Source organism: Gopherus evgoodei, chromosome 3 (genome assembly GCF_007399415.2).
Source record: "Gopherus evgoodei ecotype Sinaloan lineage chromosome 3, rGopEvg1_v1.p, whole genome shotgun sequence".
In the NCBI taxonomy this organism is placed as follows: domain Eukaryota; kingdom Metazoa; phylum Chordata; order Testudines; family Testudinidae; genus Gopherus; species Gopherus evgoodei.
The window spans coordinates 51,566,717-51,581,468 of record NC_044324.1 but is presented as its reverse complement, the minus strand read 5'-3'; the positions used below and the strand labels follow the sequence as shown (position 1 = coordinate 51,581,468).

General features: G+C 40.8%; 1 protein-coding gene across 2 annotated transcripts in view; it reads left to right on the top strand.

The window, feature by feature from the left end:
- CSMD1 (CUB and Sushi multiple domains 1) overlaps positions 1-14,752 on the top strand; it is a 2,060,432-nt gene that overhangs the window by 1,654,372 nt on the left and 391,308 nt on the right. For both annotated transcript variants that reach the window (XM_030555566.1, XM_030555565.1), the window contains exon 26: positions 4,525-4,727. In XM_030555566.1, the coding sequence (XP_030411426.1) occupies positions 4,525-4,727 (203 nt within the window). The remainder of the gene's footprint in view (positions 1-4,524; positions 4,728-14,752) is intronic.

The following is a 14,752-nucleotide window of genomic DNA, read 5'->3' as shown; positions in this document are numbered from 1 at the left end:
AGGTACCTCCCTCCAGTCCTGATGTAGGTGTCAAATTGCCTGAAAGGGCAGGGGTTGAGGGATTTGTCCTTCTCTGCCCCTCTTGGCTATCTTCTGTGAGTTTAGGTGTGCTCTGAGCACACTTACCAGATTGGATCCCAAAGGAAAGATAGGAAGTACAGTGCCTAATCTGAAGATCCTGCTGAGGCTTAACTATGAGATATAGGTGCCTCAGCAACTAGACTGAGGTAGCTGTGAATATGCTCACTGATAGAAACGTAAGCACCTAGGAGACTTTAATGATGGAAACTCATGTACCTAGAGAGTCTAGGTGCCTACAGGCAGGGCCGCCCGGGGGGGGGGCAAGAGGGGCAATTTGCCCCAGGCCCCGGGCTCCGCAGGGGCCCCCACGAGTTTTTCGGGGCCCCTGGAGCGGGGTCCTTCACTCGCTCCAGGGGGCCCGGAAAACTCTTGCGGGGCCGGGACCTGGAGCTTCTTCCGCTCCCGGTCTTTGCCGGCGGGGGGGTCCTTCTGCTCCAGGGCGGAAGGACCCCCCACCAGTGAATTACCATCGAAGCGGGACCTGCCACTGAAGTGCAACCCGGTCTTCGGCAGTAATTCGGCGGCGGGGGGCCCTTCCGTTCCGGGACCCACTGCCGAAGTGCCCTGAAGACCCGCGGCGGGGGCCCCCTGCAGCCAAACAGGGCCAGCTCTAGACATTTTGCCGCACAGGGGCCGCCCTGCCGCTTGCCGGTCCCGCGGCTCCAGTAGACCTCCCGCAGGCATGCCTGCGGATGCTCCACCAGAGCCGCGGGACCAGCGGATCCTCCACAGGCACGCCTGCGGGAGGTCCACCAGAGCCGCCTGCCGCCGACGACCCCAGGCCCCCGACGGCCCCAGGCCCCCAGAATCCTCTGGGTGGCCCTGCCTACAGGGTTAGGTGGTAGCTAATCAGGGCAGTGGGGGGGATGAGAATCTTTTTGTTACCTAAATGTTGGACTTCAGCACCTATAGTGGCAGATCGGTGCCTAAATCTTCTGTGTAGTTAGCCCTTTCTCTCTAATTTATAGTAAAATGCACTATTCTCTCTGACAATCTGGTTCAAAATGTCTTGTCATTAGACCTTCCTGGGTTTTACACAACTTCTTACTAAAGAGGAGACTGGAGCTCCTCTATAAGCTTCCTCCAATCATGTGCTTTTGCACAGGTACAGGAGCTTTTCCTACTCCAAATAGCTCTGACAGATTCCAAAGCAATCTGTCTGTGTACACACACACACACACACACACTCTCTCTCTCTCTCTCTAGCACCACTCAGAAAACTTGTCAATAAAGTCTCACTGAATTGAGAAAATAAAAACAGAAAACAACCCAAAGGCACAGTTCATGTAACATAATTTCCATATAATTCTGGGTTTTGTTTTTGTTTTTCTTAACTGCTATGCATCTATTTTGAGATCCAGTGTCTTGCATTTAAGATAATGCTGCACCTAGTTTCCTTTTGGTAGAGGGACTTCAGTTTCCCTTGTGACTGAGGTCTGCTCACTCCCATTAGAAGTACAAGACAATAAGGGTTATCTGTCAGAGAGGATATGGGTAGCCAATCTTAGAAAACAAAGAACAAATACATAACTATGGGAAACTTACTAGTAAGAAGTAACTATGTCCCTAGTGAAAGTCCAGTTGTCCTAGCCCACTTTGTAACATCATTCTGCCATGCTACTGTTGAAAGCTTGTTTTAAATTGACCTCCTCTGTAGTAGAACCTTAGCTTTCATGAATATCTTCTTTTTAATTTCCCAGAAGTGATGTTTGAATAGCAATGGATGAGCACTTTATAGCAAAGAGGCCTCTTCTTTTAAACAGAATAGCTTCAAAAATTAGGTGCACTGCATATTCTGTAAAGAAATTGCATCACTTGCATGTTTAAATATCAACTCTAATAAACACAAAGGTTATCCAAACCTGAAATTATATTTAAATAGTTCATGATAATTTTGTGTTAAATTGAAAATAAATAATAAAGGTACAAAAAATGTTAACAAGCATCTTTAAAGGCTGTACTTTGCATATCTTCAATTGTGCATTGTTTCCATTTTACTTACAATTGCTCTTGAGTGGCTAACTATCTTATAGATATGTACTTAAAAACATACAGTACAAACAAAATTAGAAACAGAAAATATTTTAAAGGAGTATTTGTGAAAAAAAGAAACAGCAAAAATCATTTCGGGGGGAGAGGCATAGTTCCTGCAAACTGTTATGCATATTCTTAACTATACTCGTATTCATAAAGTTAAGCACTTGTGTGAGCACAGCTGAAATACTGTGTCCAATTGTGGTGTCCACAATTTGAGAAGGATATTTATATATTGGACAGAGCTCAGAGAAGAGCCACAAGAATGACTAAAGGTTTAGAAAACATGCCATATACTGACAGACTCAGCGCTCAGTCTCTTTTTTAGTTTAACAACATCATCATTAAGGGGTGTCTTGATTACAGTGTATTGGTACCTATGTAGTGAACAAATATTTAATAATGGGTTCTTCTATCTGACAGAGAAAGATATAGCCTGGTCTAGTGGCCTGAAGTTGAAGCTAGACAAACTGAAACTGGAAATAAAGCATATTTTTTTTTAACATTAATTACCCATTGGAACAATTTAAGGATCATGGTGGATTCTCTGTTACTGGCAATTGCTCTAGGAACCAGGTCTGGCACCAGCCCAGCAAGCAGCTGCTTGGGGCAGCCAACAGTGAGCGGCAGCACATCCGGGTCTTCGGCGGCAATTCAGCAGTGGGTCCCTCACTCCCTTTTGGAGCAAAGGACCAGCCGCTGAATTGCAGCCGAAGACTGAAGCGGCAGCAGTAGAGCTCCCACAGATCGCGATAGCGGAGTTTTTTTTCTTTTCTTTTTGCTGCTTAGGGCGGCAAAAACCCTGGAGCCGGCCCTGCTAGGAACTACTGTGGGGAAGTTCTAAGGCCTATATAGGAAGTCAGACTAGATAATTGCAATGGTCTCTGCTGGCCTTAGAATCTATGAATCTGTGAAAAAGCATGTGGATAATTCTTTTATGGATTGAAACCCAATGTCATGCTGATGAAATATGTACTCTAAGATTTCCTAAAAATAGCACTTCCTCTTTAAGAGGGAGAAAAAAGTTTAAAAGCCTTTAATAGCCTCCTTGAAAATCTCCAGTTGTGTACAATTAGAATGAATTTAACAATAAAAACTATTATTTGTTTTAGCCAAGCACAAGTCATTAGACTCAATACAAGGGTAACTGTGTGAAATTAAATGACTTGTGATGTACAGGAGGTCAGACTATACGAGGTAATGATTCCTTCTAACCTTAAACTCTGAATCTAAGGATAATATTAACAAAAAAGACATGATATAGGAGTGTAGAAAAGGAGCATTTTTCAGGGAGTTCATTGTTTCGTGAAACTATTCCTAGAGAAAGCAGTGCTAAATTTCAGTAAATGGCATAAAGTTGTTTTTCTTTAGTTTTCGGGGGGCAGGTGCAGAAATTAATAAAGGTTTACAATATTTGCTTCTTCTTTTTCAAGAAGCAAAAGCAAAAAATAAAAATCTCTGGGAGGGAGAAAAAAAAGAGAGAAGGAGAGAGAGGCTGACACTGTGCTCTAAAGTTTAACCAGTTTGGTATCTCTTGAACTACTAGACTAAACCATTTTCAAAGTGGTGGAATTCACTTTGAGAATGCCCTGTCTACCATCCTGAGACATTCAAGCCTAGATCCTGTTAGTCTGAGTGGTCAGGCCATTTTTCTCAGCTGTTGTTCCATCACAAGAACAGAAAAGCCTTTTAGGGCCTGATCCAAAGCCAATTCAAATCAATAGAACAATTCTTAATTTGAATATATCAAAGATTGCTAGACATTCTACAGGCAGGTTTGAAGCCAAAATCATACCTCAGGAGGCTTACATGCTAAATAGATTAAAGTCAGATGCTGCATCCGAGCTGAGCATCTCCTGGAAGGAAATTGCTAGCAGTTTGTGGGATAGATTTTGAACCTCTTGCCCTTATTGGTGATCAGTTAAAGTCTATGCACGTGAGTATGTGCTTGCCAGTGTGAGTACAATCTATCTTAATGTAAATAGAAATAAAAATAAAATGATTATAAATTAAACACTTTTAAGATATCTGTGTCCATACTAATACATTTAACAAAATATCCAAATAAATATTATGCAGGCTCAGCTTTTGGTTTGTTTTTACATTACTGTGTAAAATATTTCCTCAAATAAATAAATAAATATAGTAGATAGGGTTTTACCTGGGAACCCAAATACAGTATCCATTAGGTGTCTTGTGATATGCATGTTACCTCCTAGTATTTGCTGCAGTTGGACATAATTTAATGTAACACCTAACTAATTCAGCTAGTGTCCTTAGTTTTATTTACATGTGCAGTAGAAATGTTGGTTCATGTAGTTCTGATCTCTTAAAAACCTGATAAAGGCAGATTTCATAGACTTAATGCCTATGTTGTAATGTACAGAGCATGTTACTCTTCTTTTGCAGTCTGCATTTTATTGTTTTTGACACTGAGGTCGCCCATGACATCCTGAAGGTGTGGGATGGTCCTGTTGAAAGCAGTATTCTTCTGAAAGAATGGAGTGGTTCAGCCCTTCCTGAGGATATCCACAGCACCTTCAACTCACTGACGTTACAGTTCGACAGTGACTTCTTCATCAGCAAGTCAGGCTTTTCCATCCAGTTCTCAAGTATGTGAATCCTCTATTATCTCAAATACAATCAGGTGTGATCATTCTTGTGTACACAAATACATGTTTTTGTTTTTTTTCTTATAGTAGACTTGTTAGTCTTTCCCAAAGAGAGTCTTTTTGTTTTTGTTTTTTATTTGCACAAAATACAGTTATGGGTCATGGTGAGGTTTTAGGATCTATAGTCTCAGTTCCTTTTGTCTTTATTTTAAATCTCTCACTATGTATTTTCCATGGCAGCCTCAAATATTGGACCTATTTTATCTAATAACTAATTTTGTTTCTTAAACAAACATACACTTTTGTTTCAGGTGCTTTTTTTATTTACATGGTTTTTAAGGTAATGTATTGCATTTTACAGTGAAAATGTAAAAGAAACCTACACAAAAATATTGTAAAATGTTTGATTTTAAACCATTTGGCATGAATAATTTTAGAATTATGTCTTCAACTGTGAAGTAACTGCAAATCTAGATATAAGAGTGATGGTCTCAGTATTAGAACATTGAATGAATAGAGTGTTCCTGTGATATCACGTAACTCTCATAAATGCCAGTAATTCAGGTACATCAAAGGGGGAAAAACTTACTATCTTTATTCAGTCCAACCATTATGTCTATACACAGTATGGACACAATTTATTTAAGGGCGTCTCTTTGTGGGACACTCAGGAAAATTAAGTTTAATTAACTGAAGGTGTAAATTTAATCTGCATTATTTAGAGTATATAATGTCCCTGCATAGACACTCTGTATCAGAAGTAAAGTGGCCTGAGTTCCCCTTAGCTTAACTTTACTTCAGTTAAGCTAAAGTGAACAGGGGGTTAATGCTATTTAACTAATGAACTTTAAATTCACACTTTCAGTTAATTTGGTTTAACTTTCCTCAGTGTCTCATGTAGACATGCCCTAAGGCAGCGTTTCTCAAATGTGGCCACATGTAGCCTCCGGGGCTTTTCTTGTGGTTACAGCCTCCTGGGTAGTGATGGGGGCAGGGAGTGGGGAAGGGAAGAAGTGGCCTCTACCCAAGGGTCGCCAGCAGGAGCTGGTCCCTGCCTCCTCCTGGAACCACAAACACTGTAGGAGCAGGTGACCAGTGTGAGTTCCCCACCTTCCTGGGGTCGATGGGGATCGGGCTTTGGGCTTCAGCCCAGGGGCGGTGGGCAGCAGGCTCTGGCCATGTGGCAGCAGGCTCTGTCCCCCAGCCACAGGGGTTTGGACTGCAACTCCCAGCTCCCCCCTCCTCATGTTGCCCTTGGGCCCTGCTGCCTCTTCCATCCCCCAGCCATGCAGCAGGACCCCAGGCTCCAGCCCCAGACTCACGCCCCATCACTCTGACCCCAACTGCCTCCTCAACCCCCACATCTAGTCCTCCATTGCCCTGGCCCTCCTGTCTCCTTACCCACCTCCACATCTAGGATTTAATTTGTTCCTCAGTTTGCCGGGGATGAGTAAATCTGCTGTGAAAAGTGATATTATCAAATATAAAATATCAGTTTTCACAGTAGCAGACTTACTAGCTAGCAAGCCTAAAAAAAAATTAATAAAAATAAAAATCCCACAAAAAAAGAGAAAATGCAGAGCACCATATTTGTGTTTCTATTCTGTTTAGGTCCAGTAAAGAATAGGGACATCTGTGCATTATTTTTATTACTGAGTCTGCAAAAAACCCTACATAAATAAATTACAATGATTTGGACATGCATATATGCATATTTATTTGTTTTTCCCAAAGTTAATTAAGTATTTTAGGAAATATTGTCACAGCAACCACCAGCAAGAGTTGGTGGCCCCACTCTAAGGCCCCCAAAAATGTTGTTGTGAGAGTCCCTAAGGAACTGTCTGTTTGTTAAGCCCTGAAATACCTAGATACAATATAGATGAAGTGGGTAAAGGGTTAAGATTAATTTCCCGTAACTGATCAGTTTGTCATAGCTTATGGATAGATAAGATATGGCAGGGGCTTGATGAGTGTTCCTTTCCTGTATGGTTAATTATAGAAAATGTGCTGCTATTCCTACCAGTTGAAAATGTTAAATTTTAATGAAGTTGTTTTAAGATATTAGAACAGATAGACACACATCGTACTATACTATAATAAAGTGAAAGTGAGCGTGAGATGTATAGATATAGATTTAGCAATAAATGTTATGAAGGAAGGAAATATTTAAGCTGTTCACCTTTCTAGAAAAGTACTAATATCAAGTATTTGACCTTCAGCAGTTACCATGGTGAGCTTTAGGATTCAAGAACTGATTTCTGCAGCTTGGTGTAATTTTCATTTGGATCCGTTTGGTGATTATGCTGGCAATTGCAGTATATGTCTCACTGGAATTAATTGAAGTTAGTGGTGGTGAACTGGAAGTCTCTGCTAAAGTTAAGGAAAAATGACTGATGCTTTAAAGTTTTTGGTTTATGATCCTTGTCAAGTGCAAAGTTGTGTATGTGTGTGCATGTGCGCGTATGAAATATCACTCCCCACCAGCCCCCTAAAGAGCTCAATTTATTTGGAATCAGTCCTGCAATGTACTGAGCAGTGTGGCCCTGATCTCTGACCATTTGAATACATGCTAAACTTTAAGTATGTGAGTGGCTTCGTAGACTTCAAAGTTTAGCATGTGCTCAAATGCTCTGTTGGATCTGGATGAGACTTTGCAGCATCTTGGTGGATTGAGCCTTTATATTGTTTCTCTCAAACTGAATCTATAAATGTGTCCTGAGCTGCTTTCAATTTTCTGGTAATCATGGAAGAAATAAATGGTTTATTATAAGTGCTTGGGGGATGAGTTTTTCATATCCCAAGGATTTTCAAATAATGCATATATTTATGGTAGGCAGTGGTTTATACAATGTGACACCTGTGTGTGTTTCATCTTTCGTTATATATGTAGGTATAAATGCCTTAAATGGAAGAATGTAAATGGCTGGAGCTTGCAAGACATTTGACTCCATTAAAGATCCATTGTCTTGCCAGGTCAGCACAGCATGTAGAACATGAGGACATGAACTGACTGGTGCGATTATGTTAATTGTAATCAGCCTAACACTTTTCATTAAAACTTAATTGCCATTTAATCATGCATAAAAGGACAGAAAATGGAGTTCAGTGTACAAAACTGGCCTTTACTCTGGGGTTTAATACATTTAAACTAGCTATTACAAACCAGGTTGTCAATTAACTCTTTCCTAGCAAGACAGAATATTGGGAGGGGAAAGACACTTCCCTCCCCACACACTAAATAGCTGTTCTTCTTTAGCCACTCCATAACTTGAGGACATCTTGGTCTCATATGAGTTGATTTTCAGTAGGGCATAAGCACTCTCTGTTTTACTGACCTCTGCATTCCACTTCACTGAATAATCAATAAAAGATATAAATGTTAGCCATAAACATTTATAGTGTGTTTTTAACAAGTCAGATTATCATTTTGCATGCTTGCTATCTTTAGTGGTTTCATTTTAATACTGTTTTTAATATTCCTAATTTAACTTTCTGACTCTTTTTTTCCCCTTTACACTGGATTCTCATTTGTTACTATTTACAAGACCTGTGCTGTTGTCTTAAAACGAACCATGCATTCCTATTTTCTATCACTGATTTAGTAAAGGTTGATCTTTATGATCATATTGATCGTTGATATGATCATTATATTGAATACAGGGCCTACTCTCATAAGTTTTGTATTAAACGAGCTATTTTCAGGTGGTTTCAGGTATAGTCAGACCCATCTGTGACTTTCTTGTATGCCTTCTCTGTGGGTTTAGAATCATTCTTTTTGGTCATCCATAAGCTTCCTCATTGTATAACTGTATAAATCATGTTCATCTCTCTGTCTGAATCTGGATCAGCAGTGTAGCTGTTTCCAAGATAACAAAACTATACTGGTGAGGACTTGGGGCCATTCTAGCAAATTAGAATAAGCAGAGTATTTTGCTTGTTTATAATTCCCTCTTTCTCATATTGGAGGAAGCTGCACACTAAATAAGATGGCTGAGGAAGATGTGGCCTTTGAATTTGTGTATGTGGAAGACCCTGAGGTATTTAGTCTCTGTTAGGAAAGATTCAGGTGGTAATTGCTGACATGCTCATTTTCTGGTAATGATGGGCATAGGCTTATTGACCTGCTTGTAGAATTTCTGATATCTGGTGCAGTATATGAGATCAGTAACTACCAATTTTCATGTGGCTCCATATGTTATATTTTAATTAAATTATTTATTATCAAATTTGTTTGTGAATAATTTGCATATAACCATAAACTTCATCTTTAAAAAATGTGTGGATTTAGTGCTCATGTTGAATTGTCATCCTCTGAAGAAAAACTCCTGTGTTCATGACTGCAGGGAAAGTTTCCCTCTCACTGTCCTGCCAATGTACCTCAATCTTAATATGGGAAGAGTTGCTCTAGGGCTAAAAACTATAGTTCAGGCTCCATGACCAGTACAATTAAAGCACAGAATCTGGCCCCTAAATTCTATTCTTTCTTCTGCCTCAAGTGATTTTGTACAGATTTTAAAAATCTGTTTGTAAGCATGAGGACTCACCCCTGTGGTGCCTCCTGCTGGTCTCTCATGGAATTAGCTCAATTTCCAGCCCAGAGCGCCCTCTGCAGGCCAGTGATCTGCCTTACCGCTTGCTGTTGGTCCCCATGTCCCTCCATGGACCCGGTGCCCCTTTTACCTGGAGTGCTGCCCCCTGGCAATAACCCCCTTGCTCTCAGGGTCTCCCCTCCCTACGAAACTCCCAACCCACTATCCCCATCTTGCCTCAGTATATGGCTACTGCCAGTCATTGTTTAGCCCCTGTGCCCTGGGGCAGACTGCAGTATCAGCCTACTCATCACTGGCAAGGTTGGGTTTGGACCTGCTGCCTTGGCCTACCCCTGGGCTGCCCTATGCAACCCTCAGTACCTATTTGTCTTCTGCTAGGCCTCAGCCTGGGGCTTTCCAGGCTGGAGATCCCCAGCTCCTCTGCCTTTCCCCAGCCCTGCTCCACTCAGGTACTCTGTCTCTAGCTCCCTGTAGCCAGGCCCATCTCCCACTACAGACAGAAGGAGAATCACTGGGGTACTGGCTCACAGCCTTTTTATACAAACCAGCTGGCCTGATCAGGGCGTGGCCCAGCTGTGACTGCTTCTCCAATCAGCCCAGATTTTAGAGCTGCTTTCTCCAGCCACAGCCCTCTCCCATGGCTGTATTTAAATCCCTCAGCGCAGGAGCGAGTAACCACCCGCTACACTGTTACCTTATTTTTTTAAAATTTGTGTATGGTACTTGTCTGCCTCCTAGGGTAGAGATATGAGATCTTGATCAATTATAAGATTGTGAAAAATATAGAAATATTAAAACTAATCAATGGAAGAGTTTATCACCAAGTTCCCAACCCAGTGCACCTACCTGTAGGCTTCAGGGTATCTTATGTGACATATGCACATTTGCATATACAGTTCTACCTGAGATGACAAAAGGAATGAAAAAAAACTGATGATTGGGAGATTGTGTGACACCTTTCTTGTATGGAAACCCCCGCCTCGTTCAAACGTATTCCAGACACTCTGGGAGCATGACCAACCAAAACAAGACCAGTTCACATTTTTTTCCAGAAAACAGCAATTAGGTGACATTTGTTGGAATCAATTGAAGAAATTAGTGTGTGTGTGTGTATAATATATATATAAATTAACCATGCTGCCAAAACAACTATTAGAATTAGAGGGTACTGAAGGAAGTAGCTGAAGAAACCTCAGAGCCACTGCCAATGATACCGACAAACTCATGGGTGACAGGGGAGATCCTGGAAGACCAGAGAAGGGTTAATATAGTGCCCATCTTTAAAAATGGGAAAAAGGAGGAACCAAGGAACTATAAACCAATCAGCCTGACTTCGGTACCTGCGGAGCTACTAGTGTAATTTATAAATCATTCAATTTGTGAATATCTGGAGGAGGAAGAGGGTAATCATTAAAAGTCAGCATGGATGTTCCGAAAACAAATCCTGCCAAAAAACACTTGATTTTCTTCTTTGACAGGGTAACTAATTTGGTGAATAGGGGAATGCAGTGTGCATAATATACTTGGACTTCAGCAAGGCTTTTGACACAGTCTCCTATGACAATCTGATAAGTAAGCTGGAGAAATGTAGGCTCAACAGCACTACCATTAAGTGGATGTGTAATTGGTTAAACAACTGCAAACAAAGAGTTAACTAAATTAATAGAATGATGTTGGATTGAAGGGAGGTCTCCAGTGGGGTTCCACAGGAATCTGTTCTAGTGTATCTAGTGACCTGTATCTAGGTATAGAGAGCATACTGATCAAGTTTGCAGATGACACAAAGCTGGGGAAGTTGCTAATACTTTAGAGGATAGAGCTAAAATTCAGAGGAATCTTGATAAATTGGAGAACTGGGCTGCAGATAACAAAATGAAATTCAAAAAAGACAAATGAAAGATGCTACTCTTATGAAAGAAAAATCAAATGCACAAATACAGAATGGGTGAAAACTGGCTTGGTAGCAGCACTGCTGAGAAGGATCTAGGAGTTGTGATGGATCACAACCTCAACATGAATCCGCAATGTGAGGCTGTTTCAAAAAAAGCAAATACAATTTTAGATTTCATTAAGGGAGGCATAGCATGCATGTCACAGGAAGTGATAGTAGCACTCTGCATGGCACTGGTTAGGTCTCATTAGAAGTACTGTGTCCATTTTTGGTCACCGATGTATAGAAAAGATGTAGAGAAACTGGAAAGTATCCAGAGGTGAGCAACAAATATGATCAAATGGATAGAATGCAAGTCATCTGAGCAAAGACTGTAGGATTTGGGTATGTTTAGTCTGGTAAAGAGAATATCATGGGGCAATATGATCGAGGTCTTCGCGTCTTGAAAGGCTGCTATAAAAAAGTGGGAGAAAAAATGTTCTCTTTCTCCACAGAGGGCAGGACAACAGGCAATTGGTTCAAACTACAGCAGAGCAGATTTAGATTAAATCTCAGGAAAAAACTTTCTAATAGTAAGAACAGTAGGACAATGGAAAAGACTGCCTCAAGAGGTTTTAGATACTCCTTTACTGGCAGTTTTCAAAAGGAGGCTAGAGAGTCATCTATCTTGGATGGTTTAGATCAGGGGTCGGCAACCTTTCAGACATGGTGTGCCGAGTCTTCATTTATTCACTCTAATTTAAGGTTGATGTGCCAGTAATATATTTTAACGTTTTTAGAAGGTCTCTTTCTATAAGTCTATAATATATAACTAAACTATTGTTGTATGTAAAGTAAGTAAGGTTTTTAAAATATTTAAGAAGCTTCATTTAAAATTAAATTAAAATGCAGAGCCCCCTGGACTGGTGGCCAGACCCCGGCCTGTGTGAGTGCCACTGAAAATCAGCTCGCATGCCATCTTCGGCACCCTTGCCATAGGTTGCCTACCTCTGGTTTAGACAGAACAAGTCCTGCATCTTGGCAGAGGGTTAGACTATATGACTCTTGCAGACTCTGTTGAAGATCCAAAGCCAGGAACTAAAGTGATGAACTATCCTAGGAAAGGACATTCTAACTTTGCAGTACACTTCAGTACTATCTAGCATAGCATCTGAACAAGTATTCATCAGATACAGAAATTGTGGTCATTCTCAGCCAGAAAAAAGCAATGGGTTGTGCTGAAAGGTGAGCTAAGGTGGGGGGGGTTATTAATGGAGTTCTGTGAAACCAGAGTTGTTCAGTGTTTTCATTAATGACCTTGGCATGAGAAGTAGGAGTGTGCTCATGATATTTGCAGAGGATGCAAAGTTGGGAGGCATTGTCAATACAGAGAAGGATCAGAATACTGTAGAGAGAGATCTGGATGACCATGAAGATGGGAGTAACAGAAATGGGATGAAATTCAGTAGTACAAAGTACAAGGTTATGCACCTAGGGTCTAATAAGAAGAATTTCTGCTGTATGCTGGGGGCTCATCAGGCAGAAGTGACAGAAAAGGAGAGAGATGTGGATGTGTTGATTAATCACATGGCGATGATGAGCTATCGGTGTAACACATCTGCAGAAAAATCAAATTCAATCCTAGGATGACCATGCAAGGGATTTCCATTAGAAACAGAGAAGTATTAAAGCCATTGTACGAGGCAACGGTAAGACCTCCTTTGGAATATTGTGTATAATTCTGGTCACCTATGCTTAAGAAAGATGAATTTAAACGGGAACAGTTACAGAGAAGAGCTATTAAGTTTATCGTGGGAATGCAGGGTCTATCTTATGAGAGGTAACTAGAAGATCTTGGCTTGTTTAGTGTAGGAAAAAGAAGGTTGAGAAGGGGATATGAATTGCTATTTACACTAAGGGACAGTGTTGGCACAAAAATAAATGGGTATAAACTGGCCATGAACAAATTCAGGCTGGAAATCAGAAATTTTTGAACCATCAGAGAAAGGAGAATTTGGAACAGCCTCCCAATAAGAGTTGTGGGGACAAACAACTTAATTCGCATTAAGGGAAAACTGGACAAATTTATGAATGGGACTGTATAACAGAGTTGTTTATGATAGTAGGGAACAGGGCTTGGCAGCCCTGGGGGTCTCTTCCAATTCATATTTGATGTTCCTAAAAGCTCATGCTTCAGGGCTTCAGCCAGTCATCTGCAATAGTCAGAAAGGGATTCCTGCCCCTCTCCTCATGCATTCTTGTAGTTTTTTTTACACGTCCTTCAACTCATCAGAAATAACCATGGCTGGAGATGGGACACCAAACAGAGTGGGCCAGGACTCTGAGGTAACACCAAGCATTCTCTCTCACATGTGTTTAGCTGGTGAGTTTTTGCTCAGGGTTTAACTAATCACCATATTGGTAACCCTGAAATTTTTCACTTTTCTCTACAGCATAGGATGTGGGTCACTTGTTGAGATTGACCCAATATATCTATCTTAGTCAATTCCCTGCCATTGCATTTCACTCCCTCCAGTTCTCTCCGCATGGCACATAATTGTTTAGTCTCCTGTGGGCTGTAATACTTTAGTCCAATTTTGGTTATTGGGGTTAGTATGTGGGTTCTGGGTGGTGGTGGTGACCTGTGATAGTCTGACTAGATGATCTGATGGTCCCTTCTGACCTTAACTCTATGAAGGCACATAGGAATTTCCTGACACATAATTAGATACTGTTGCAGGTGAATAGGATATCAATACAACTGGAATTGGACACAGGGGTGGCATTCTCCTTTAAGTCTTACCATTTTGGAAAACTAGTTCTGGATCATTGATTGATTGAACACTGTGGCACATCACAAACTATGGGTTTGTCTTGATTAGGAAAAATGATCAAAGTTAGGTTGAAGGCATACATATAAAACTATTGTTAGGAGAACCTCAAGGTTCTGAACTGGGAATATACCGTTAAGTTTGGGTGCTTATCTGAATAAGTATCCTGAAGTAATTCAACAGATAATTAGCCATTTTCTAAACAGATCCTGGTTCTCTTTGCTGATCTCCTAACAGTGAGCCCAGGAGAGACCCCTCTCCAGCCAAGGGGATGAAATGATTTTTTGTGCTCAGGTTGGCCTGTAATTGTTGTCTTTTCTTCACATTTAAAATTTTTTTTAATTATTTATATAACACATTTAGATCTTGGAGAAAATGCAACAATAAACAAACAAATATTACGCATTTCTTGCCCACAACTTTCTTTACAACATGACTCACCAATTATAGTAAAAAAAAAAAAGAAAAAAAAAGAGAGAGAGAAACAAACAAGCAAATTAACACATTAGTTAAATTGGAATGATGACTTCGGAGTCATTGCCATTGCTATTGACACTTTTGTTGATGCCTTTTTCCTTTAGCAAGAGCTTAAGCATCAGTGGCTGCACAATGAACACACTTGTCAGTTTCAGGCACCACAAGACACAGTCTGGCAAAGTCTGTTTCAGTAATGGCATCCGTCTCTGGCTCTTTGAATTCTTGCTGAATACATGACTGGCTAAGGAAATGCCTATGGTGACTGTGGTATATCTTTGCTGGACTGCTAGTGTGGTG